Source organism: Lemur catta, chromosome 17 (assembly GCF_020740605.2).
Source record: "Lemur catta isolate mLemCat1 chromosome 17, mLemCat1.pri, whole genome shotgun sequence".
In the NCBI taxonomy this organism is placed as follows: domain Eukaryota; kingdom Metazoa; phylum Chordata; class Mammalia; order Primates; family Lemuridae; genus Lemur; species Lemur catta.
In genome coordinates, this window is record NC_059144.1 from 35,696,879 (window position 1) to 35,724,098 (window position 27,220).

Sequence of the window (27,220 nt, forward strand, 5' to 3'; positions counted from 1 at the left end):
CATAGCAAGCCTAGGTAAAGAATAAACTTTTACCCCGTTTGTGCTCTTTGTATTTGGTGGTATAAAACATGTTTTGGGTTTATTCCAGGTAAAATAATCAAAAGGTGTATATGAGAACATACATAAAACTTTCCGTACTCATGAAAGGTATACTAACTGGAAAATGTCAATATAATCTCTTGATTTTTGGCTTGTTATAATCCGCAGGTTTATAAGACTTTATGGAACTATCTAGCCCTTTTCCTGACTTTTGGTAGAACTATAACTTGAACTACTCGAAACCTCTAGTAGCAAAGTCAAACTTCCTTTAGAAAATGTTCCACGCATTCAATGTTAATCACATTTGTCTTTGTTAAGTTGTTTCCAGAAGACAACCATCCTCCATAACAGGAAGTCAAAAGAGAAAGTGTTGGGAAACATTTTGAAGGTGACATATGCATAATGAATAAGATTTCATAGTCAGTTGGAGATATCTCTTTGTCAGAGCAGTAGAAGCAGTGATATCTACAAATCTCTGGGAACACATGACAGACTTTTGTTGACCGTACTATTAGTAACTTATATTTTATAGAACATTATACAGTTTTCATGCACATCATCTTATTTAATCTTGACAAACAACACTGTGAGGTGAGTGGTACTACCCCATTTTCCAGGTATGGAAACTGAGCTAAGAAGGGTAAGTGGTTTGGTTTTAAGTACATACTTACCAAGTGGTAGATCTGAAATTTCAAAGTCTTTTGAAGTTGTGTGTGGAAAAGTAAACTCAGAGTGTTTTTTCTATTCTCTTACTCAACAACAATCAACATGTAAGATTTCTGTGACCAAATGTATGAGGGATTCTCCCCACACACCAAGCAAGCAATCAGTTCTGCAGCAGACAGCAGCTGGGAGTCCTCTAATTCAGTTCAATTCTGACACTGTCTGCCTGGAGACAGCATTAATTCCCATAGGTTGGGGGCTCAGTCTCACAAGACTGTCACCCCACCCCCACCCCTTCAGACACCAGTTGCAAGTCTGGGCCTCTGGAGCTTTTGACCAACTAGCTTCAAGTTGGGCTTCCCATGACCCCTTGTTTGGGTTTGATTAATATGTTAAGAGTGGCTCACAATTCAAGGAAACACAATCACTGAGTTATTATAAAGGATATTACAAAGGATACAAATGAAGAGATGTGTAGGGTGAGGTGTGGGGGTATGAAGAACTTCCATGCTCTCTCCAGCATGCTACCCAACAGGAACCCCTACTTGTTCAGCTATCCATATGCTCTCTGAACCCTGGCCTTTTGGGTTTTTATGGAGGCTTTATTATGTAGGCATTATTGATTAAATTGGCCACTGGTGATCAACTTAACCTTTAGCCCCTCTGCCCTCCCCTGAAGTTAGGTGGGCTCAAAGTCCCCAGGCTCTAGTCATGCCTTGGTCTTTCCAGTGACCAGCCCCCATCCTGAAGTAACCTAGGAGCTGGCAGCCATCAGTCAACTCATTAGCATACAAAAAGACATCACTTTGGAGATTCTAAGGATTTTAGGAGTTGTATGCCAGGGTCAAAGGCCAAATATATTTTTCACAGTGTCACAGATGCCAACTCACTTTACTACCAAAAGGCTATTAAAAAGAATTAGGTTTTCAAAGACCACCTTAAAAAGTAACAGAACAATGGCAGCAGTGCCCATGAGAGAAGACCCTGCAACCATTTTCCATCTATAGAGTGAATAAGTAGAATAAGAAGAAATGAATTTATACATGAAACACTAAACTCTTCAAAGTAAAATGATACACAACCTCAAGATATTGCTATTTATTCTTTTATTCGTAGCCAACTTTTATTTTTATGCCTAGAAAAATACATGGGGTGTTTAGGACTAATGTGCTGGGCAATTTGCTACTTAGTGATAGTAACATAATCCCGAAAAAGCAAGCACAATTATCTGTACTTTTTTTTAAGTTTTATTCAGCAATAAGACCATAATTTTTCATATTTAAGGAAGTATGAAAAATTTGTCGAGTTTTAAAAGCTGAATACATGTAGCGTTGGATCAAGGCACATACAAGACTGGCCAAAGGGCGTACAATGCACTTTGGTTTTTGTTAAAAAAAATAAAATCATGGCAACTGAAAAGTGATATGGTTTTTAAACAAGTAATAGCTCACAATTCAGTAGGAAGCTAGAAAGAAATGTTACAAGTTCATTATGTAATATCTGGAAACTGTGACAGTAATGGGCAGTATTCTTGATCATTGTGAAAGTAAACTGAACATTTATGTACAGTGTTAAAACATTTCACATAAACCAGATCTAAATTTGATTTCTAGTAATTATTTTTCTTTTAAATTCTCTCTTACTTAAAATATTACTTTCTCTGGAATGTTGAGGGGAATTGCTGATAGTTACACTACATTTTTAATATGTGTAAGATTTCTCTTTGACATCTTTATGATAAAAACATCATAAACACTAACAATTTTGTGTTCAAAATTTACTTTTCAGAAATCAGGAAGGTATAGGCAAAACCAAAATGCAATTCTGGTATTTGTGTTCATTACACTATACAAGTCTAAGTTTTCATGTTTTCATAAGTACACATTTCCCCCCTAACTTGGAAGTACACTTACATTATTGTTTTTGTGAAGTCATTTGTTCTCAAAGCTTTGTTGACAGTGGCTTTTGCAACAGACTTCACACTCCTTTTATGCCAGCTGATGTCCTCAGTTCAGAAGATATGCTTAACTTTCTTAAGAATATCTAATTTGCCTAGAGCAAAAATAGAGATATGCAGCAAGTTTGATATTGCCCATTACTTCACATTTTGATTTATTGAATACCACTAGGATAATACAAATTTAATAATTGGAACATTATTTCATAACTATTTTTTGAAATTTAATTTTTCTCATTCAGCCATTCAGCCAGGTTATTTTTTTTTACATTTTATTAATACCAAAGTGAAAAATGGCCTGTGCTTATACTACAAGGATCTCATGTGAACGCAGTCCTGATTGTTCAACACAGCAAGAAAATTCACTTTCACAGTCAACAAGTCATCTTACTCAGTAGAACACAAAGTAAATGGTTTATAACTTCAATATTTGCAAGGAAAATACAGTACAAATTACTAAAAAATACTAAAATATAGAATTGTGTTCAGGCATCTCCACTACATCAATCGCAGCAGTAACCTGAAATTTGAAACTTTTAATAAAAAGTTCTTAAATATAAATTATATGGCAAATGTACAGTACATTGCTTTTTTCAGTCTCTTTTTTTCCAGTGTTTTGCAGTAGAACAGGGTTCCTACCATCACCTTCTTTAGGTTTAAAACACCTGAAACACAGTCTGCTGCAGGTCCTCCAGCATCATGAGTGTGAATGATCTGAGTCTGGAATACCACTGTCTCTGTAACTTCGGTTACTACTGCTTTCACTGTGATTGTTTTTGTACAGATTCATTCCATTAGGAGGAAATATGGTGTGTATTACAAACTCCTCCTTCGAGATGGGTTCACTGCTTATTGGTAACATCTGAAAAGAAGTCTCCCTGATTTCCAGGATAGAGTTGTCCTTCTTAGTGCCAGCTTCTGCATAGTCATCCTTTCTTCTCCTCCCTTTGCTGTATGCACAGTTCCTTGAGAAGAGCGATCCATTCCTATGAACATACCAACACACTAGGGCCAGAAGGGCAATGGTCACCAGGGCCACAGCCCCACCAATAATGGCAGCCAAAGGTAAATTGGGGTTTTTGTAAGGTTCTTTCTCTTGCTCTCGATTGAGGGTGGTTGTAGGGTTGTACATTCGAAGGGGTGCAGTTTCAGTCTCAATACAAACAGGAGTTTCATCAAATAGGTAGAGGTTACTGGTTTCCATGGGAACCATGCATACCTTATAGGGTGAATCAGGCTCCAGGGCTGTGACCAAGTATTCACTGCGTTCCCCTGTCACAATTGTTTCTGTTATAGATCCAAATGCTGGGCTATGGCCCAGTTTAAGCCAACTTAGTCTTAAAGCAGTCATGGGTAGAGCAAGTTTCCAAGAGATATGAATTGTGTCAGAGGTGACAGACTTCACAGTAATTGTAATTGTTTTTCTTGAGGGACTCCCTGTGGTTCGCTGATCCTTAGTGAGCTTAGGGTTCTTAATATCTGGTTGTTTGGTCACTGGAGCTGGCCACTGTCCTTGGGCAGGATACACTGTATTGGGTATTGCAGTGGTTATCTGAATGGTGCTTACAATCCCACTGTCTTTACAATCAAACAGTTCTGCATTGAGGTCCTTGATAGCCATCCCACGAACTTTTTCTGGGGCTTGGCACATGAGCCCACGCACATTGACCTTCACAGGTAGTGATTGTAACCAGTCACGTACCCATTTCATCTTGCACCCACAATACCAGGGGTTGTTTCGAAGAATCAGTTGGGTTATATTGTCCAAATCATCAAAGATACCCTGAGGTAAATTACTTAGGTTATTATTGGACATATCAAGTCGATACAGCTGCCTTAGGTAAGAAAAAGCATTTGGGGGCACCTGATTGATGTGGTTATCTTGAAGGTAAAGCTTCCTCAGGTTTGTGCCTGGAAGGTTTACTGGTGCAGCAGTTAGAGAATTCCGTACCAGCGACAGTTCTGTTAAGTTAACTAGGTTGAAGAAAACTTTGTCACCTAAACCATGATTGTTCAACAGGTTTCCATCTAAAACCAGGCGTTTTAGGCTAGTGAGACCTTGAAGAGATGGTGATGAAATAGTAGATATTCGATTATCATCCAAGCGTAGTTCCTCTATAGTCCTGGGCAAACCCCAGGGAATTGTGCTAAGGTGGTTACGGGACAGAAAAAGCAGTCGGAGATAGTTGCTGTCTCGGAATGCTCCCTCTTCAATGCTAACAGCAGAGACAGAGTTGTCATCTAAGTGTAATTCTTCCAGATATGGAATTTTTGAAAGTGAATCATAAGTGATAGTCCTTATGTTATTTTCTTGCAAATGTAGCTCTTTTACATACTTTGGAAGGTTGGTAGGAAATTCATCTAAACTGTTGTGGTATAGGAATATTCTTTCTACTTTCAGCAAGTTTTTCAAATCTGAAGGAATCCCAGCATTATTTATTTGGTTGTTCTGAAGGTAGAGAGTTGTAGCATCCTCTGGTATTCCTGTTGGAATGGATGTCAGAGAGCGATCGTTACAGTAAATGAAACCCGCATCACAGCGACACACAGATGGACAGGATTTAGCCATAACTGACAGAGGTGCCACTTGAAGGAACAGCCCAATTTTAGTCCCGATGAGGAAGATGCTCCAGGCTGGGCTGATCATGGTCAGCAGTGTTGAGGTCTTTATACAAGGTAGCTTCCGTTGCTTCAGAACCCTAAAATGAAGTGAGTAAAAGAAGAAAACAATCAGACTGGCATATTGAAAATAGTCTTTAAAACAGATGTGCAAACTAAAATATCTATAATCAATTTTAATATTTTAATTTTGGGAGGGGCATGCTTAGGGTTTATTGCTAGCTCACAATGAACACAGTCATATAATCTCTTTACCTTAACTGTTTCTGGTATATAAATTAGAAAGTACCGTGTCCTAAATCCATTTTATTTTGAAATGTTAAATATAATTACAGTTTTATTGAGTAGTCTAAATTATTTTTATTATACTTGATATCAATCTTATAACAGTCACTGACCAAGCTTATCAAATTTCTAATTTTTTCTTAATATTCATAATACTTGACACAGAGGAATATGATTTGTTATATTTAAAGATAATTTTTATTCTTCTTCAAAAACAAATTTTTATGTCTGTTTCTTATTTGGCAAAGGGACTACACAGGTATAGAAATGAGTAGTAAAAAAAAAACTATTCTCTTACTATTCAAAAATAGTTGCACACATCTTGAGATCCTCAATCTCAGTAAAGCCAATAATTTGATTTGACTGTTGATATTAGACATTGTTTAAAAGATATTTCTAGCAAGACAATGAGAAGGAATCTTTCATTTACTTTTGAGAAAGAATTGCATAGCTAATACATCTAGCTAGTCTAAGTGGAAAATTCCATTTCATGTTAAACTATGTCTTTCTTCTCTCTTTCCATTTTGTTATGTTTCATACTACATGGTTTAATGACTTTATCCACATCTTTTATCATTTTTTATCTCATAACATGTTTTCACAGTGCATTTATATTTCTTCAAATTCTAACCTAGAACATGATTCAACTTTTCCCATGGCTAGAGAAGTATAGATTTATACCAATCTATTGTGTAATATAATCTCTTCTGTACTTTTAAGTGTTAATCAGCCTTTATAATTTTAGGCATGAAAAGAAAATACTTTTAATATTTTCCTACCTTATTGAACGATGTCAGTAAATTTTGCGTGGGTGAATATCCAATGCACATATATTATTTTCCTGGTGAGGGGCTGGGACTTACAAACTTTTTGTTTAGTCCTTGGAAATGTTCTTCACTGTTTATTCAAGTAATCCTATGCGGCATACACCTCCAGATCAGGCTTGCTGCTGTCAATGAACATTCCAGCTGCGGTTCAGCATGGTGGGCAAGCTCATTAAAGTGGGGGCCAGAAACAATTCAGCTTCCTGTTAACTATGTAGGACACATGGCTTCCTATGTATTTTTTTTTTCTTTCTGATAGAGTTTCTGTGTGAAGGTTCCTTTTGTGTAGCTTAATTCCCTTAGTGGAAATTGCCCTCTTTGAAATTCTTATTGGCTCTTCTGTGCAATGTGGTCAGAGATAGTAACTTCAGATCCTCATGAAGAAAGCCATTCATGATGCTAAGGCCTGTATAGTAATAGGTTTTTCAGGCAGTTACCCCCTACCTTTATTCCCATCCAGGATTATCCAAATATAAACTTTGTACAGTAGCTACATCCTGATGTATGATTACCTGCTGTGAAATAGCTATTTCCAGCTTTGCTTCTTGCTGCTTTCTCAGAATTTCTGGTGCAGTCACGTTATACAAGAACAGGTATTCTCTTTTAAGAGCAATAGGAAATAATTCAAATATTCTTCATGGAAAGAAAAGGAAGTATACTAAATTTCCTTTATATTTTTCTTCCTTAAAATATACTGGGACTGAGCATCTCCTGTGAAAGTAAAAGGTTTTAATGAACTATTAATAATGAACTGTAACATACTAGAGAAATTTCCTAGAGATTTAACTTCAATTCTTTCTTTAAGCAACACATTTTTCATAATAGTAGTTGGTAGAAAGGGATAGGTTGACCTCTTTGTTTTTAGGCTTCCCATTTTACTCTATAAAGGAAGTAGGAGCCAGCAGTTGAGACTGTCATCAAACAGATAATTTCTAGCGTTAACTGATTGTTGTCACTTTGAATTAAACAACTAGATTGTTGTCAATTTGAATTAAACAGAGAAGCAAAGCTTCATCCAAGAGGCTGTGAACCCCTTCTATGCCTTTCCAAATACAGACCAATCTTTGGAAGTTTAATTTTAAATCATAGGCATAAAACGATGACATGTTTAAAAAAAAAAAAAGAAAACAAGTACATGGCAGGGAGGTGAGCAAATACATAACAAGGTTATTTTTGACAGAAATGCTAAGGTAATTTTTAGACATTTCTGAACGTGGTTTTACAATGTTACACAATCCACAGCTTAAACTGTTTAAGGAATTGAGAAGACTTTGCTTTAAAGCTTTTCTTTTGATTTGCTCAGTGCCTAGTTTGTTTCCTCCTGCAAGTCTCAGTTTTCCCAATTGCCCAATGTGGACACCATCATCTTCCTTTTTAGGGGTGCATCTAAGGACTACTTGATGATCTTGGAACTCTAGGCACTCAGGTGTTCTTGCCCCAAAAGTGGCATAGAAGTTCAAGTTATATTTCGTTTTTCTGGAGAATACTATTGAAATTTTCTTTTAGCACACTCAACTTGAAAAATCTGTATTTGGAATAGAAAGGACATTATTATTTCAATCCATCTCCTTGTAATGACCATGAGGAAAGCATATCAAAATCTGATGGGGCATTTCTCTCTAGGTTCAGACATGAACATGCCAATTTCCAGTAAGTTCATTTTGCATTTCTGAAAGAAGACTTTTGGCTTGACTAAGAGATGAGACTGATTTTAATGTTGACTGCTTTGCCCATTTAATATGCATGAAGATTTTTAAGGAGTTCGGGAGAGGTGAGTACTATCAGAATCAGTTATGCAGGGTTACCCACTCAGGTACTTTCTATACATGTAGGGGACATTTGGATATCATGGAAATGTTTGACCCTGAAATTAAGGACTAAAGTAGTAGCAATTTGCTTTTCCCCCAGTTATTATTACCTAGTGTCCAACAAGGATAGCATCTGTTCCATAATTCAAATACTCTATTGAAAGTGTATGTTAAATAAGGCCATAATTTGTGTTTCTGGTTCTCCTCGAAAATTCAGTTTCTTTAAGATTGCCAACTAGATACCAATGCTGTCACAGACTGTATTAATGAAAGAAAACTTAAAAAATTATAGACACATATAATTTATTATTTAGGCAACTTCAAACAAAAATAGAAGTTAGCAGATGGATAAAGGAGTCGAGTGAATATTGCAAAGTACCCACAGAGGAAAGTTTAAATGATTTATTATTTAATGTGAGGTTTAACTGTGATGCCTTTAGGGCTTTGCTCATTATTGTTGAATTTCAATAGTATATTCTCTTGAAAACTGTTGCTTTCTCAGTGTTTGAAAATGGAAAATCAAGCTGTTGAAATTTCAAAGTTACTTTAAAAAAAATCTGCTATAAATGTTTTTTAAGCTTGAAAATTATTCAACATACAAAATAATGTGGTTAATTTAAGTTTAGAAAACAATTTTGTTAAATTGCATGAGAAACTAATTAAAAACCATTATAAAAATAAAAAGTGAGGACCTGCTTAAAATGTTACTAATAGTTGAACATTTCTCATATTCCAGGGATACAGGTGAGGCAAGACATACTTTAAAGCTGAGATGATGAATCTGCTGAATGGGGATTTAAAAATTGATTATTCCCTGAGTCAGGTCAGACCATCCTGTGTCCAAGGTGATGATCATAATGACAGCCAGACATAAAATAACTGCCTCTTATCTTGTATCTGAACTATATATACATTTCACCTAATCAGGCTCTAAGAATATGTATTGATTTTCACATTTTTAACCCAGAGAAAGAATAAAAAATTCTAAAATTGGTGTGAAAAGGAGGATTAATTTGTTTATTTTACCTGTTTTACATTTGTGAAACTGCTTCCTCTGCTGTTTGATATGCAAACTCACATTTGCCATTCATACAATAGTGGTAATAATGTGGGATTAACAGAAAGCCTTAAATCTCATTAAGTTCTTGGAAAATGTCATTCTCTTCTCCCCAAATTGCATTAAAACAAAAGGCAAAAACATCAAACAGGTTTCTTAGGAGAGAAGGATACTCTTTCAGAAATGAAGATAACGCTTATAGCTCCTCTCACATGCCCCTACTCCCATAAACTCAAAACAGTTCCATTCATGTTTCACTGTGTTTTATTTTATATCTTCTCCTTCCCCTTTATATTTGAAAATATAGCGCTAAACAGTTTTTTTTTGGTTTTGTTTTTGGCATATTAAAGGCTGTAATGATCTCTCCAAAAATAAGCGATTCTACCCCCATGCTTAAATTCCCCCTTTCTGAGCTGGATCTACATATTCACTCACATAGAGACATTGCAGTTTAATATGAATGATGAAAAGAAAAATGACTCCCACCAGCATGGACACTGTGGCCAGGTTTCCACAATACTGACTTCAGAGGCTTTCTGTCTGCATAGGCCTGAAAGAGGCCATTACTTCTGAACAAAAAGGAATCGATCTTTAAGAAAAATGTTGTTAATGGGGTAACTTGGGGGAAAAACATAAAGGGGGCCCTGGTTACTTAATGCAATGTTTTAAAATTATTTTTTAATGGAATCATTACTTAAGTATATAGCACTTAAAATTGTTGAAAAAAGAAGAAAACATAATCACTTTACTGGTGAATCAAATTTTTAATAGGGATCCTTCTATTCAGTTTCTTTTCATAAATAAAACTGTGGATTTTTTTTTGCATTTATAATGTAATCATCAAGTCTGAAAAGCCTCCAATTTATTTTCATGATATGCCCAAGAAAACATGTAAATAGATAAGGATGCTATCGTTTTGAGATATTTTAGGAAAACTAATATAACTTAAGAAGTTGTACCTGAATAGAAAACTGGCATTTAAATAAAATCAAGAACTTGAGGCAATCTACATGTTTATATGATTCGTTCCTTCCTTGCTACTACAGTATTTTGGAGGTGGGAATGTTTGAGATGAGAAAGTATGTCTCATATTTTGAGAATATCACTTAAATTAAGATGAAGTTATATGATAGTAGTGCTAACTTCCTAAATGCTTTATTTGCCATCTTAGATTTAAATTGATTTTGATTTGACTTGTTCGATCATTACTCATTTAAAAAAATCCTAATTCCAGTATAAGGTTTTGGGATTTTAGCTTCTTTTTAATGATTTCTCTCACAGAATGATTTCTTCATGCTGGGAACTTTTAAAAAATATTAAATCTAAAGCTCAAAAGACATGTAGAACTTTTAATCCAAGCTAGTTGTATTATTTTGAGTTAAAACTTTGAAGAAAAGCAGATGCTTAATCAAATTTATTCAGCTTTGTGAATATTTCTAGGTAAAGTGGAATTTATACAATCATAATCTGGAATATTAGGAAGTAATTTATTTATGAAGGCTTAAATTGCTGCTAGAAAGCCCAAGAAAATGAACAACCTGTGAATGCTAAGTCTTTGCAACAACAAATGCTAATTCAAATAAACTACATATATGGTTAAACTGAAAAACTGGAGTACATCAGGTTAGTTGATAGTGACAGCAAAATGCTTTCTAAGCAGCCTGTCTGGTGGTTAAATTTTCCACGATCATCAGATTTCAGGAAAGTTCCAATTCTTTTGTTTAATGCCAGGCAAGCAGAAGGACCTCTAACTCTCCTCTTGAGAGTCATGAAGTCTGAAGGGTTTGCTGAGAGGCAGAGAAGCAAGTCTGCCTTTTCATACTTGGTTTTATCCAGACTATTTTCTAGCCTTAAGAAGGTTTTGTTTCATTTATGGAAAATAGGGGATAAAATTTCCAAAGCTAAGGATTTTTACTTTCTCCTTTTCTATTAATAGCTCTTTTCCTCTATAGGTTTATGATAAGTGAATCAAATTCTGCTTTATTTTGGCTTGTAAAGTTAAATCGAGCATCCTTAAAACAAAAAGACAAACTGGGATATTATCTTTCATCATAGTGAATGCTGCTTCCTTTTATGATATTAAACCCAGACTAAATGAATTAGACAACCAAGACTTGTAAGAATGACTAGGATATTAATTTAGAGGTGGTGAAGGTGAGTAGCAGAGAGCTTGGGGCAAGGGGCATGCTTTAAGTTTGTGCTGACTTTTGAGCAATTGTGAAAAGTATGCTTACTTCTTTTAAACCACAAACATTTTCTCATTACAAAATTGAAATTCCTTTTTAAGTGTGTGAGTACAATTTGGTTGATATGCTTCAAATTTCTAATATTTAAGTGTGTGGCAGGCACTGTGCTGGTTAGTGAGACTCTCTAAAATCATAAAACATATTGCTTTTTCATGTCCAAGTAGGTATTACTTAAATCAGACGAAGAGGAAAATAATGAACAACACATAAACTGATCAATCCACAGTCCAGTGGCACACTTTAAAAAATGGTGTTTAACCAAATGTGGTCTGTGGGTTCTCTTCAAAGTTGCCACGGTAACTTGTGCACATGTAAAGTGAAAGAATAAAGAACAAAAGCTGTCATTGTCTCATCAAGTGAGAGCAATTTCTCCCTCCTCTCATTTAAACAGACTAATACCTGGAGAGAGCTTGTTATACATTTTTAACACTTGATTTTAGGGTAGGAAAGAGATTATGCGTATGCAAAACAAAGCTTTAGCTATTACTTAAATTATGTTTTATTTCTTTTCTATTTAAAATCTGTTTTCGCTGGGATTCTTGTATATAGATAAATCAAAGTCCTTTCTTATCCAATATAAACATGGCTTTCAAAACTGTCTTTAGTGTGGTATTTAACCAAATTAAATGATGTTGCCCTGTGTTTTGAAACTGGAAAATGCTTTCTGAAATGTATATACCTTTTTAGTTCTTAAAAGGAAGAAGGCTTCTTCAAAAGACATTTTACAAACTATCTCTCTGTTGGAAATCCATTTGTTGACTTTTGGTAAATTTTTGAAATGGTGGAATGCTGGAGTTAAGAAACATCTCTTTTTATGCTCTTAAGAGAAAATGCAGTTTTGCGGATTAATATCGCGGAGAGATTTACTGTAGAGTTTTTGCCCGCTGGGGGGTGGTGCGCTCTACCAGAACGCTGCTTTCAGAAGCCGCAAGTCAGACGTTGGCTGCTGCTGGCCGGTTTTTCTCTGGTTTAATTACAACAAAGCCTCCCGTTGAGAACAGTGAAGGCCTCTGGGGCAAAAGGTGGGGGGCAGGGGGAAAAGGGGGAGATGAGGAAAGAAGGAGGGGAGAAATTATGGCCTTTGAAAAATTTACAGAATCTTATTTCCCTAGTTAACTTCATTTATGGTGGTCTTCATTTGACTTTAAACAATTATTTATAATGCTTTTTAAATAAACTCCTTTGAATAAAGGAACATATAATGGAGTTTACTCAGAATTATTATTAGCTTTGGATCTTGCCATTGATCACATTCTTTGTTATGCAGCCCACCCACCTTAAAAAAGGGGGAAGTTGAAAATTGAGTGAAATGGCAGCTTTAAACGAAATATTTTCTAATGACCAGATTAATTTAATATTGGTATAACAGTGTATCAAAAATAAAAAGAAAGAAGAAATATTTATATAATATTAAGACAAAGCAAATACCCTGCTACTGATTTTTATAGGGTTAAAAATTGTCAAAATAATCCAGAAAGAGGAGGAAGTCTTAAGATGTGTGGCCAAGAAAAGCACAGAAAAAATCTGTCTGCAGTGCACTTGCATGTTTAAAGCTGATTATTGTATTTTTCATCTGGAGAGACTGAGTGTTCATTAGGGTCTGTGTCCCTAGGCAGGAGATGCTGAGCATAATTGGAGTTTCTATTTGATTGGGCAATATAGTCTAGAGAAGAAACTGGGGTAAAGATAATTAATAGCTTGCTAACAAAGTCTGACAGCCACAAGATTTCAACCAAATTTATTTCACACTGCTTCATTTAGCTCTGAAAAAGTTTTGATAGAATTGGAGGCTCTTTAATTAACACTTGAAAGCAAAAGAAACATATCTTCTATTTTGCTGCCACATTTAGTTATGATAAATTTTCTTACTGTTTTTCTCCTTTTTGTAAAAACTTTATTTGCTGCCAATTATGTATTTCACAAACGTTATGTTTAGGAAATGTTTAATTGGGCATTTTGAATGTAACTATAATTGATTTAAGGGGGGGTACAGAGAAATGAAAACCCAATTAATAACTGATAGATAGTTATACAGGAATACAACATTAATGAATTCATTATGTTTATTCATTAATATTTTTGCTGATCCTTAGACTTGATGTGTTTTGGCAGTACTCTATTAAAAAAAGTAAACTAATTATTTTAGTTAAATACATGCAATCACGTCTTTGTAATCCTGTTTTTATTTCAGGCCAATAAATAGATATATGTATGTGTGTGTATATGTGTCCAAACTAAGTGGTATGTCTCAGATTTAATCTCTTCTCATGATTAAAACCTGGCATATAGTTATTAATATTTGCAGTAGTTGTAATATTAACATTATCGTGGTACTTTTAAAGGATTAATTTCTTTCTTGTTTCAAAAGAGGTATCAGTCATCTGTCACTTTGGGTCAGGTATAAGTGATTCTACCTGAAAACAGACAAATGCATTCTTTATGTTTATGCTGGTCAGAATATTCTTATGCAGTTAGGAATAAATGAAAGGCGTTGCTGCAGCTGAAGCACTTTTCTAGTGATTTTATTCATGTTGTATCAGGCTAATAAGATAATGTACATGTGCATTTTAAAACAGATTTATTAAGAAAATTTAAAATAACTAAATAGTAAAACAGGTTCTATAATTGAAAAATATCAACGTTTTTTTTTCTTTTTAATTCTAAATAAATAAATGGAAACTAACCCTCCAGATGGTGAGAAAATATGGGCCTGTTGCACTCTTCACCTCTATGCAACCATTTTATTTCAGACCTAATTCAATGGAAAAAATTTTTTTGAGAAGATTTATCTACTTTACAAGCTTTGCAGTATAAATGCATTTCTTCCAATGTAAAATTTTCCTGTTATAAGTTGCAAAGAATAGATACTCTGCATATCCCACTTGACGAGAGCTCTACTCATTTATTTTTTCCCCCTGCCACCCCAAAGTCGCTGCACACATCAGGCATAGCTTCCAGGATGAGCTTTGTTAGTTTTTCTGAGTAGACTTAGCCATTTACTATGCTAGTCACATACTACACTTGCCTAAGCAATGGATTTGGGCTTTCTACTGAAGAGGGAATATGCTTTGGAAGAGAGTCTTCCCCCTCTTAGTTGAATTTACTAGTTGAGATTTGCAAGCCTGAAATGCTTGAAGCAGCTCCGGCAGGATAGCAGTGCAAGCTTTAAAATCTAGGTGTAGCTGTTAATCCTTTACAGAGGCACATAAGTCTCCAGGAGTAGCTTGGCTAGCTGTGAGCGAGATGTATGCTTTTCATGTACTGCGTACTCATGGGCTGAGGGATTATTGATTTTCCTTCACAGTTGTAAAAACAGCAATTGGTGATCATACCACACATACAGTACACACCAAGTTAGCAAGACCTTCAGCTTTTCCATCTGTGAAGAATCTGCCTTGTATTCTTTAACATTTAACTTTCCAACTTGCTATTCTCCATAAGGCTCTTTTCAAATAGCAATTAGTTCTGACAGAAAATATCCATTTATTATTTTTAAAAAATGAAAGAAGGTTTTAGGAAACTTCTTGCATTTGGCTATATAGTCAAATTTTTCTTTGCTAGCTTGCACGCACATATATTGCTTGTGCTGGTGACAGAACAAACGTTCCTATTTGGATTCCTCATAGTACCAAGTCATTTCTTTCTAGAGAGTAAAACCAAGCAAACTTTCTGGGACAATCATAAGAAAAAATATGGAAAACACTTACCAGGAAGACGAGAAAAGCAATCCTATATACACTGCCGCTATAGCTGTAATTCCATTGACTGTGGATTGGAGCAATAACCCTCCCCCCTTTCCCAAGCTCTGCGTCCAGTCCACACAAAGCCAACGGCAGCTGCAGGCTGAGCTTGTCCTGCTTCAGATCACTCCTGCACTGAGGAGTGCGCGACGGAGAGCATTCCAGTTTACTGCACACAGCCCACCTCCAAGTCTGAAGTTTAAAGCTTCACCTCGCAGTGGTTGAAGAACGGGGTGATGTCATAGATGGGCAGGACTTAGGCAAGCTCTTGTTCAGTGAGGTAACTGGATAATCAGACAGATGAGCTTTGCAAACGCTAGAGGGGGTGAGAGAAGCCGAAATGAGGCGCTCAGCCTGCCAAAGCTAGGATGCCATTTGGTTTGTAGGCAGCTCTTTGGAATCTCAACATTTTCTAAAGTTTACTATACAACAAGGTAGTGGTAAGCACACTTATAAAAAAAAATTCAAGCATGTCAGAAGGATATTTTTAAGATCACAATAGAAAAACACATGTTTCTTTTTATTTCTAAGCCATCTGTGTTGAAAAGAAGTTAACCAAAATAAAATTATTTTTATTATTGACTGGTTAAAATAATGCTACAATTATGGAAGATGTAGCCCAGTAACCCCAATTGTGAATATTTCTGCAACACATGAATAGAAAGCAGGTACAAATAAATATATCACTGATTCATTTAGGGCAAGGGGAACAGGAATGCGAAATGGTTAAAAAATTGAAGTAAACAGTTCTTTTGGAGGTAAAGAGTAAGTTATTGTTCTATATATGTTTTAGACAATGAAAGTATGTTTAACATGCTTCCATTATTTGTCCATTTTCTTTAGACCTTAGTAGATTTTAGATTATTTATTATTTAAGGATCCCCCAATATAACATTTAAAAAGAATTACATAAAATATTTTCCTTTCTATATGTTTTTGCTGCCCTGAGCATGGGTTTAGAAATAAATGTCTTACAAAAAATCTTCCAGGGTGATTTTGCCTAGATTAAAATTATTTTAATTTAGGTACATGAATAAATACTAGATAATTGTAAAACAGAGATTATAAATTTCTATGCCTACTTAACAGAATTATAGACTTTTATTTTCAAATTATGGTTTTCATAGACAGGTTTCTGCTGTTTGGTTAAATAATTGCTTTGGGTCCATAAGTTTTCCACTAAGTAAATATATTTCACTTTCTAATGTTGCTAGGAGAATTTTGCGTTTATATTTACCTGGAGGACAATTTTCTTAAATTTATATCTTTATTTGCTTTATTCTTAGAGGTACATGACTTTTTTCCTATGTTTTTTTTTAAGGTTTCCCTGAATGTTTCTGAAGGAGACCAGCTAATTGTCATTCCAAGGAGTATTTGATTGTGGTCTCTTCATTAGATTCATTTAGTTTATCTATTTATATGCTTGATTGATAGCAGTTTGACTTTCTGAGGTCCCCTCCAAGAAGAGATGATATCAAAGTAGAAAGTGAACGCTTGATAAGAGGTGTACTTACCCCTATTGTTCTATGATTGCACTTTTGGGGGCCTCAGAGGACAGATCCATTAATCTGAGAGTCTTAGAATTCTAATGTCTTTTGAAAAGCCAATTTGAGATGCAGCTGTTGAATTTTTGGAGGAAAGGGAGGTGGGGGTAACATACAGTCTCTTAAGAAAGGGTAGATTCTTTTCTGTTGCTGTAAAACAAACACATGGATTAAATTATTTTATGAAATAATTATTTCTAGAAGCCATTTTCAGATTGGAATTGGTTCTATTTGCAAAGGAAATTTTTGCCTGGCCAAATTCCTGTGGGTTTATATCCATAGTTAGTCAGTTTTGTTTTCATTCAGGCAGGTCTTAAACAGCAAAGAAAGATAAATGGGATATTTGGGTTTTAGATATTGGTATCAAAAAGAAAGTGTACTGGCCTGGGATTTGGAAGTTCTGAGGTTACCCTTCCCAGGCTGCCACTTGTTATATGACTTCATATTACTCCTCTGGGCTTTGGTTTCATCACATGGCAAATAAAGACAGCTAGAATTTATTGAATGCTGATTATGTATTGCTTTTTTTGCCTTTTAAATTGTGTATTAAAATGTAGAAAAAGGAAAAAAATTGTGAAAAATGCAATCTATACTAGAGGTGCTGACTTTGGAGGTAAACTCTTAATAGAATTCCTGTCATCCTGCCCTGTCCAAAAATGCATACTTTCTTGCTGCCTCCATATTTTTTCGCTTTTTGCTCTTATCAATTGCCTGAAATGCTGCTAGTTGAAGGAGAACGTATAATAATATATGCCCAGTTTGAAATAGTGTGTACCATCTCTGGAAACATTAGAAGTTACCATGAGTTACTTCAGATTGCTTTCCTCCTTTGTTTCCTGAGGGCTATTAGTTACAATAAGAGATGACTGTCCTGGTTAAAGGGGAAGGGAGGGTCGCAATTTTCAGCATGAAGCCTTGCAGGCTGTGATAAGAAGGGAGGAATTGAATTCTCACAGCAGGAAGATCTCAGGTCAGTGTGGAGGAACCAGTGTAGTCTAATGTTCAAGAACATGGGCTTCAGAGTCTAGCATACCTGGGGTTCATATTGGCTTTGCCACAAATTACTTAATCTCTTGGAGTTTATTAGCTCAGTGTCCGCTGACTCATAGTAAGTGTCCAATAAAATGGTAGCTGCCATTATTAAGATGAGGGCATCCAAGAACCTGGAAAAAAAGAGACATTGAGAAGTGGGAGAAGAGTGCACAAAGGGAGGTAGGAGAGGCCAATAACACATTTTTCATACCTTTCAAATTTCTGTCTGAAGTAGTTTTTTTTTTTTTCTTTTTTGAGACAGAGTCTTGCTCTGTCACCAGGGCTGGAGTGCTGCGGTGTTAGCCTAGCTCAGAGCAACCTCTAACTCCTGGGCTCAAGTAATCCTCCTGCCTCAGCCTCCCAAGTAGCTGGGACTGTTAGCATGCACCACCACGCCCAGCTAATTTTTCCTGTTTTTAGTAGAGATAGGGTCTTGCTCTTGCTCATGCTGGTCTTGAACTCCTGACCTCAGTGATCCTCCCACCTTGGCCTCCCACAGTGGTAGGAATACAGGCGTGAGCTACTGCACTCAGCCTAAAGTAGTTTTAGAGCCAGAAAATGGTGGTAAGTAAGGGGGAATTGGAGATTTTATTTATTTATTTTTCTGTTGTCCCTATGCATCTCAGGGCCTCATGTTTCCAGTACTTAAAAACTTTGTTGAGTTCTAGTAGACATGTTGGATTGAAAAGATATTTGTTGTTGTTTTGTATTGTTTTGCAGGCTAGCCTGTGAATCTCACATTGTACATGACAAAATTTATTCCAGATTGAAAACAACTGGTTTGGAAATGAACTCTAATAATATATCCTAGTTTTAAAACTCTAAGAATGTCTAAACTTGTCATCTCAAAGGACTTCAAGTTTTTTGTGAGAAGATGTGAGATGTTCCCTAGTGAAGAACAGAGGACATTGGATTTGGAATCAGGTTTCCCAGGCTCTTCCATTTACGTGTATATCCAGGGGAAAAAAAAAAAAAAACCAATGTGACAACAACAAAAAACCGTCCAAATCTCCTTTAGTAACCAACTCTCAGCTGAAAGTGACCAAAATGCATAATTATTTCTCGGAACCATTTAATCCAGGTCTTCCAACCTGTCTAGACTTAAGCTCCCTCATTCATTCATTCATTCATTCATTGTATACCTATTCATTGACTAACCCTGTAAAAGAAACTAGCATGACTAGTTGGTGCCCAAACCACCTCCAACTATGATGTGCTGAGATTTCATTTTAGAATGAATTAAGGTTCTTTTAAGTCTTAGAAACATTCTCAATGATTTTCCTTTTGCTCAGCATTCTTCGTGAGAATAAAGTCTTCAAAATTATGTGGGAAAAAACAAAACAAAACAAAAAAACAGCTTATACTTTTGGTATATTGTATGCCTTGGACTATTATCTGTTGAGAATCTTTTGGTTGCAAGTGATTGAAGGTCCAAGCCTTAACTGCCTGCTCAACAATTGGAATCCATTGGCTCAAGTAATTGAGAAGTTCAAATGTATGGTATGACTTCAGATAAAGTTTGATACAGTGACTTAAAATATAGGAACAAGAATACAGGTTCTCTCTGGCTGTCTTGTTCTGCCTTGTTCAGTGCTGGCAACCTCCTCAGGCTACATATTATACAGTGGACCCTTGGCAGCTCCTGGGTTTCTTCTTAGTAACAGTTGCACATTTTACATTCCCATAACACAGTGTTCAAGGGAAAGACGTCTCCAAAATCTCCTGCACAGTACCCTGGGGTTCACTCTTCCTCTTTGTTTAAACTTAATCACATGTTCATTCCTGAACCTATTGTATGGGGATGGGGAGATAGGCTGGTGAGCTTAAGCCCACTGTAGGAGCTGTAGATAAGGTCAAGCTTACTCAAACACATGGCTAAGAATGGAGGAGAGGGCGTGACCCAAAGGGAAATGGGGTGCTGTTAGTTTGAGAAGGAAGGAGCAGATGCTGGAGATGATTATCGGAGGATTTTGGCATACTGAAACTTCGGCATATAAACTTGAAGCTGCCCTTTTTTCTTCCTTCTTCTTTTTTTTTTTTCTTAAGCTAGAGTTTCTGTTAAAATTGCCAAAACATCTTTAAAAGATTTTCTATTTGTAGACCCTCTCAAGTTTAGCCCAGTTTTTTTCTGTCAACAGGTAGTGATGCATGTCAGGGCACATCAGTTCAACATCTTAGCATGAGCCTATGAGATGTTAATAAAATATACAGAGAATGCACATTCAGCTATCTGTTCTGTGAAGTCAGGCCAGATGCTTAATGCACCAGTTAGAAACTATACCACATCTTTCTGAACAATTCCAAAGGGTATTGGAAAAATAATTAGATTTTAGCAGGTCACAGATCCTTAGAATACGAAAAGGTTTTAAAAATGCTATATTAAACTGTTTTTCCATTCTGATATTTGCCTTTTATTAGTCAACACTTAAAGTGTACCTAAAACAATGACATAGCCCTTTTAACTATATTTCCAAAACATACTGCACTGGAGTAAGATCTGTCATTATAGAACTTGAAACAGAAATCAAAGCAATATCAGAGCGGTTATTTCCCTGCCTGCCTGCCCACCTGCCCACCCGCTGGTTCACTCTTCTTTTCCCCAACACCCAAGTTAGACTGTTACGCTTTAAAGACTGGGAGAAAGATGATTAAAAGCAACAGCTGAGGAAAAACACCCCCTTGGCCTCCAGGAAAGAAAGGAGGAATTGTGGTTTAGAACAGGTTAGTACCAAGCCAAAGGATGAGGCGAGGCAGCTGGCTAGTGACTACAAAGCTAGAAGCCTGCTCATCCCTACTTTCTTCCCTCTTCAAGGCCTGCACGTATGGCTTTGCAGATGGAGCACTGTGTAACTGCAGCTGATATAGGCTATGTCCTTAACCCTTTTCCACTTCCCAACGCCCTGTCACACTTCCCTTGTTTTAAAATGGAAAAAAAGGAAAAGAAAAGAAAAAGAATTTTTAAAACGAACCTTGAAAAAAGTGGAGACTTAAGCAAGCATATTGTTAGTCCTCCCACTGATACTTTCTATGTGGCCCTGGGAAAAGAACTTGAGCTCTTTGAGCCTCAGTTCCCTCATTTATGAAGACAAGGATATGGAATCCACCTAATTTTGCTTAGTATGGACTTTGAATAAAGTGGTGGATGTAACAGTTCACTACTAAATCTGAGAAAGACATACCAAGACAGAACTAAAACCTGCGGATAGTTGCTTTTTATCTTCATAGTGATGAGTGGGGCCAGATTCAGTTCAAAAGAAACAATTCACTAATGTTGAATTGAACTGTATGTTTTACCGTTTATCTTTGGGAATGAAACAGTTTGAGCAATGCTTCTGCCTTCTGGCCTGGATGCTCAGACCTTGAGGTAACAGTACCTAAGGCTGGTTCTGAGACTTAATTACAAATCAAAGGACAAATTCCTTATCTTTGACAATGATTAGAATAAAACACCATTTTGGAGGAATGACTAACAGTTAATAAGAGCAGATCAATATACGCCTGATTATCGGGATGTATATTTATAGGATATGCAAGTGGATTGCCCTCAAGCAGGGGATTCTCTCTACATGGTTAGCTGCTGCTGTTAATCTGGACCAAAGCAGTCATCACTTTGAAACCATCTTGTTGTTTCACTATGTCTGAAGTATTGGTGCTAATTTTAGGTATGCAAATAGACTTTCTGATAGGAAGATTTCCTCAAATTGTTGTCAAATTTCTTTTTCCTGGAAATTGGCTCTGCAGCTCTCCCTGTGTTTGAGATTATCTCTTTGCTATTTCCCTGCAGTACAGATTACTTAGGTACATAAATGTGTTTAATGTTGAAAGAAACATGTTTAAAGTAGACTCAAAGACTGTTTTCTATTATATCGGTTTATTAATGACTGTGGAAACTGCACCTCCTTGGCTTTGTCTAGGGGAAGCAGATTTACTATAATTAATGTTTACTTTCCCTTGGGAACTGGTATGAATTGATTATTTGCAAGATTTTTAAGAGATAAGGTGTTATCAATTGATTAGATTTGGACTAAGTACATATTTTACAATGTCATCTATTCCAAGTAAAAATAAGTTAAAAATTAAATCACACTTACCATTGGGAAATTTTCTATAAAATATAAAGGTACTGAATTTTTACGGACATGATTTATAACAAACGTTATATATTGATTAGACTCACTTAGTTCATTCTCTAGGTGATTAACCTCAAATTTGGGGAATTTAAAAACAGTTTATAATTCTTTCACAAGTTTTAATTTTTTTTGTTTGACATTTAAAATGTATTAATGCTACAAATTCACAAATACTGTACTAGTTTTCATATGTGTGCTTCAAAATTAAAATCTAGACTTGACAAGTTTTATTAAAAATGTACAAATATTACCAAAATTTATTTACAGTTAATGAGCTTTCATGCCTACCTAAAAAGGTGTCTTAAAAAGGGAGGGAAGAATTGAAAAAGAAGAAAAAAAGAGTATCACTCTTTAAAGTTAGTAATTTTTGTTTGGGAGAAATCTGAGGAGCTTTTTGGTAGTTGTTCAATTCTTATGTTTATATAGAAGCAACTCACGATTATTTGAGCCACTTCCAAGGCAGCCCCTCTTTGTTTTCTTCAGTGGCCCAGGGAACAGACTTGTCACTCCAAAGTGCCCACCTGTAATTCTGTCCTCCCCTTATTCCCCAGAGCAAGTCAGAAATAAACTTAGCAGATCCTATCTTGTTGACAAAGAGCAAAAGATATTGACTGACAAAAGAGGAAGAAAGGACTAATAAAATGCAAATGTCAGAGGTTTGTTGCCAAAAATCCTAGTTTGACAGTGGTTTTTAAGTAACTAAATGTTTTTGAAAGTAGGATTTATACTCACATGTTTTGAAAACATTTGTTTGAGTTTTACTTTATCTAGAATTTTTCTTTTTCTTTTTTTTTTTTGGAGACAGGGTCTTGCTTTGTTGCCTGGGCTAGAGTGCAGTGGCATGTCATAGCTCACTGCAACCCTGCAACCTCACACTCCTGTATCTGGAATTTTAAGCGCAGTAAAATATTAGTTAACGGTTTTACCTATATTTCATATACAATAATTAAGTGCAGTCATCATTATTATCATTATTATTATTGTTTTCATTGTTGTTATATTATTTGTTCCTTACAAGCAAATCCTTCTGTCTTAAATGTGGGGGAAGTTATAGAAAATTTTCGGTATAGAGTTTTATAATAGAAAGTAGAAATAGCCTTCTAATGAAAGAAGTAGCTTTCTGATAGAAGTAGGAATAAATCATTATAAATGTTAACTAATTATAAGGTACTTTTATATCATTTATAGTCTGTCTTTTGGCTATTGTTATTTGAGGATGGTTTTTCTGTAAGGACAACAGGTTATTAATTATTAGAGTTGTGAAAGTACAAGGAAATAACTTTAGAAAGTTAAGAGAATGATTCCACTATGAAAATCAGGCTTGCATTTTCTTAAATTTTGAATTTTAAAATAATCTAAGTTTATCATAAAACTGATAAAAATCTGAAATACATCTGGGAAAAAATATTTACTTAGTCATGATCCAGATTAATAGCAAAAATGTAAACACTGCAAGAGATATATGAGTGTAGTATCTTTGTTTTGTTTTAATTGTTTTCCTGTAGACTTGCTATATAACATACATTCTATCAATTGTTTCTGGAACTTTCTTTGCCTTGATTTCTTTGCTCTACATTATCTGGTTCTGCTTAAGGAAGAGTCCTTGAGCAAAGCACGGATATTACCACCTCTGTACTATTAATGCTACAGCTGATATGTAGTAATTGCATAGCAGATGCTAGTTCAAGAACTTAACGCTGGGCATTTTAAGGATGTTATTAAGCCACCTTTTTGTGGTCAATATATGTATTCTAAGAGAAAAGATGGTATTCAGGCTCAGATGGGTTACAATTTTTTGATTTACTGTATCTAACACACTAGCATTCTCTTTGTTTTATTTAGATTGATTTTGCTGCCACCTAAGTCTCTGAAATTAGTTAAGAAGAGTGGGTGGTGATGTTGTCTTAAGTTATCTCTTACTTTGAGAGCGTTCAGTAGAAACTCCGAACAAAGCGGGTGAAAAGGAGAAGGCAGAACAGGCATTCTAAAAAGATCCTTGAGTTTGATGCCTAGTTTGCCAGGTGTCTTCCTTTGGTCAGTTTTTAAACAAATATTTATTAGATAGCAAGGTGCATCTCATAAAGTGTGGTCTCTTGTACTACATTCTCTGTTCTCAAAATTCTTTTTTTTTTTTTTTGAGACAGAGTCTCGCTGTGTTGCCTGGGCTAGAGTGAGTGCCATGGTGTCAGCCTTGCTCATAGCAACCTCAAACTCCTGGGCTTAAGCGATCCTCCTGCCTCAGCCTCCCCAGTAGCTGGGACTACAGGCATGCGCCACCATGCCTGGCTAATTTTTTCTATATATATTTTTTAGTTGGCCAGATAATTTCTTTCTATTTTTAGTAGAGACGGGGTCTCGCTCTTGCTGAGGCTGGTCTCGAACTCCTGACCTCGAGCAATCCACCCGCCTCGGCCTCCTAGAGTGCTAGGATTACAGGCGTGAGCCACCGCGCCCGGCCTCAAAATTCTTTATAACCAACTTTCTACAGTTGTTCTATTCACTTATACATAGATTATAGGTTGGCCAAACCCATCTCATAGTAGGTAGATATATATGCTCTTGGACAATACCAAAGAAACCTGTTCTTGGTCTGTGGGTAAGGTCAGCAACAATTTAACCAATTCATTCTGGGTTACAAAACCATATTTGAAATGAGGCTGGAAATAGCCAAGGAGGTAAAGTTTTGAAGAGATAGTAAGGAGAGAATAAGAGCTGCTAAGATAGCAATAGCATGTTAATTTGAGGTGAATAGAGCCCTAGGAAGTAGGTAGATTTTGGGCTCTTTAGCAGTTACTATGGTAATAAGTGCAAGGATGGAAGAGAGAGGAAATTCTCTGAGAACATCCATAATGCACATTCCCTTCACCCACACTTGTAGTGAAATTTGGGGAAGGATAGAGGAAACCGCTGAATTTTAGAGGCCAATGAGGAAGAAGAGAGAAGTATATAGATTTGGGGAAAATAAAAATATCAATGTAATGAGACTAGTATTTCAATAATGATAATAGTATAAAAACAGTGGTGGAAAGCTAAATGTAGACTAAAATAGTAAACTCTGATTGCAGAGGAGGGATAGGGTATACAAATACGGAGATGTGTTACTAGTCTGGGATATTTAGGAATATGACCTAACTCTGCTCATTCCCATCTTAGGCCCTTCCAGGGAAGAGAGAGGAAGCTTTCCAAAAGCTACCAGTTTAAAATTTATAGGACAGTCCCTAGAATTCTCAAGTCATTATTTATTCTGCATCCAGGCATGCAATAACTTGACAGAGGAAGGGTCTCCTCTATATGGTAAGGAGAGCATTTGCTTTAGGAGAATAAAAGCTGACACTTGCCAAGAAAGCCAGAATTAAGCCTTGGCTATTAAAGAGGGATGTGTGTGTGAGGCCACACGTCCCAGCCAAGTCACCCACACATCCATTAGGACTATGGGGCAGCTTTCAGAGGCTTCTGGTTTGTATCCAGATTAACATCTAGTCTAACTTTACAATGTCAGTGGAGGGAACAAAGTCATCCAACATTTGAAACCAGAACAAATGTATAGGTATTAGAATATGGGATAAAAGTGCTGTGACGTTAAGGGTTCATGGTGATTTATACCAGATAGCACATGAAAAAAAATATTAAGAAGGAAGGTATACCAGTTCAGTATGTGTCATCTACCAAACCTCATTCCTTCCTTTGACTTGTCCTGTATGAACGATATCTTTCATTGGTGTACAAACAGACAAATGAATTTATTCTCTAATCAGTTAAGGGAAACCACTGATTTGTCCTATTAGTCTCAAGGATTGATTTTTGGTGGAATATACCCTAATTATATTTTCCCCTCAATATCTCTAATATGGCATACATACAGATTCACTTTTTTAAAAAGCCAGGTGTGGTGGTGTGTGCCTGTAGTTCTAGCTATTTGGGAGGCTAAGACAGGAGGATTGCTTGAGGCCAGGAGTTTGAGACCAGCCTGGGCAATGTAGTGAGACCTTGTCTCTAAAAAAAAACAAAAAGGTAGAAAGAAAAAATGAATATTGTTTTAAGAGAGGAGTTAGAATCACTTAGAATATTTATTATGCTATCAGAAACCATATATACATTCTTTTTTTAACTACAAAAAGTGAATTGACCATTACTATTTTCGTAAGACTTGCAGTCAACTATGGATTCACTTTGTAATTGCCCCATAGCTATTAAGTGACACTGTTGCTTAAAAATCCATGTTTGTTGTAGAGTTAGAAAATAATGATGGTAAGAAGAAAGTGGAAAAAAATCTGAATTCCTACTGTCCAGTGTCAACACTGGATATTATAAAGCCTTTCAAACTTTTGTAACTTATACCTACATAAAAATAATTTTTTTATAAATTAGGAAAATACTGTACTTTTTAAATAACTTATTTGTTTTATAACCTTTTTGCGTGTAAGGAAATTGTGGATTTGTCTCCACATTATGAAGTATACTTGCATATCATCAGTTATAATGGGGGCATAGTATGTCGTTGTTTATGCAGTGATCTATGTAACCAGCCTCCCTTTTTGGGCATTTGTGTGCTTTTCAGTTATTGAAGATTGTGAGCACATTATGATAAAAATGCTTCTAACTAAATCTTTGTGCTCAGTCAAGTATATTTATTAATATAACTTCTTTGAGGTAAAATTGATGGTTTATAGACCTAATACTCTTCTAATGAATTTGCTGTGATTATAAGATTGCCCTCCAGAAAGGACATATGTACCCTCCCTACCTCTGCACCCTCAGTAACATTGGGTAGTGTTAATCTTTAATTTAATAGGAGATACACTGTATCTTAATATTGATCTAATTTGTATTTATATAAGGAGCATATTTTCTCTCTTTCTCGAAGGGGAGGGCATTTCCTTTCCTTTCTTTCTTCCCTGCCTTTTTTTGGTAAACTTTATTTATGTCACCCATTTTTTTGAGAAGATAAACACAGAATTACAGAGAATAATACAATAGAGTATGCACCACCCAGAATTAACAAAGGTTAACATTTAACTATTTTTACTTTAGATTATTTCTTAAAAATAGGATATAATAATATAATGAAGTTGAAATACCTTTAGTTCCATCTCTCATCCACTTATCTCTTCCCTTCTCCAGAGGCATTTATTATCATGAATTTGGTGATCTATTTCCAGTCTATGGTTTCATATTTGTTTAATTAAATTAGGATCAGCTGTAAGCATTTGAAAACTCAGAATAAGAATGGCTTGCACAATAAGGAATTTGATTTCTCACTTGTGTGGAAGTCCAGA

General features: G+C 35.7%; 1 protein-coding gene across 3 annotated transcripts; it reads right to left on the bottom strand.

Annotated features, from left to right (window-relative positions):
• Positions 1-1,810: 1,810 nt before the first annotated feature.
• Positions 1,811-15,467, bottom strand: FLRT3 (fibronectin leucine rich transmembrane protein 3). Of its 3 annotated transcripts, none has more exons than XM_045529592.1 (3): positions 15,206-15,457; positions 6,900-7,098; positions 1,811-5,358 (listed from the first exon to the last, which is right to left on the bottom strand). In XM_045529592.1, exon 3 carries the CDS (start codon positions 5,304-5,306, stop codon positions 3,357-3,359), a length of 1,950 nt encoding a protein of 649 aa, XP_045385548.1. In that variant the 5' UTR covers positions 5,307-5,358; positions 6,900-7,098; positions 15,206-15,457; the 3' UTR covers positions 1,811-3,356. The 3 variants fall into 3 exon arrangements, with proteins under 3 accessions (XP_045385548.1, XP_045385550.1, XP_045385549.1); XM_045529594.1 differs by having other exon boundaries at positions 6,343-7,098; positions 15,206-15,432; XM_045529593.1 differs by lacking the exon at positions 6,900-7,098 and having other exon boundaries at positions 15,206-15,467.
• Positions 15,468-27,220: the final 11,753 nt, after the last annotated feature.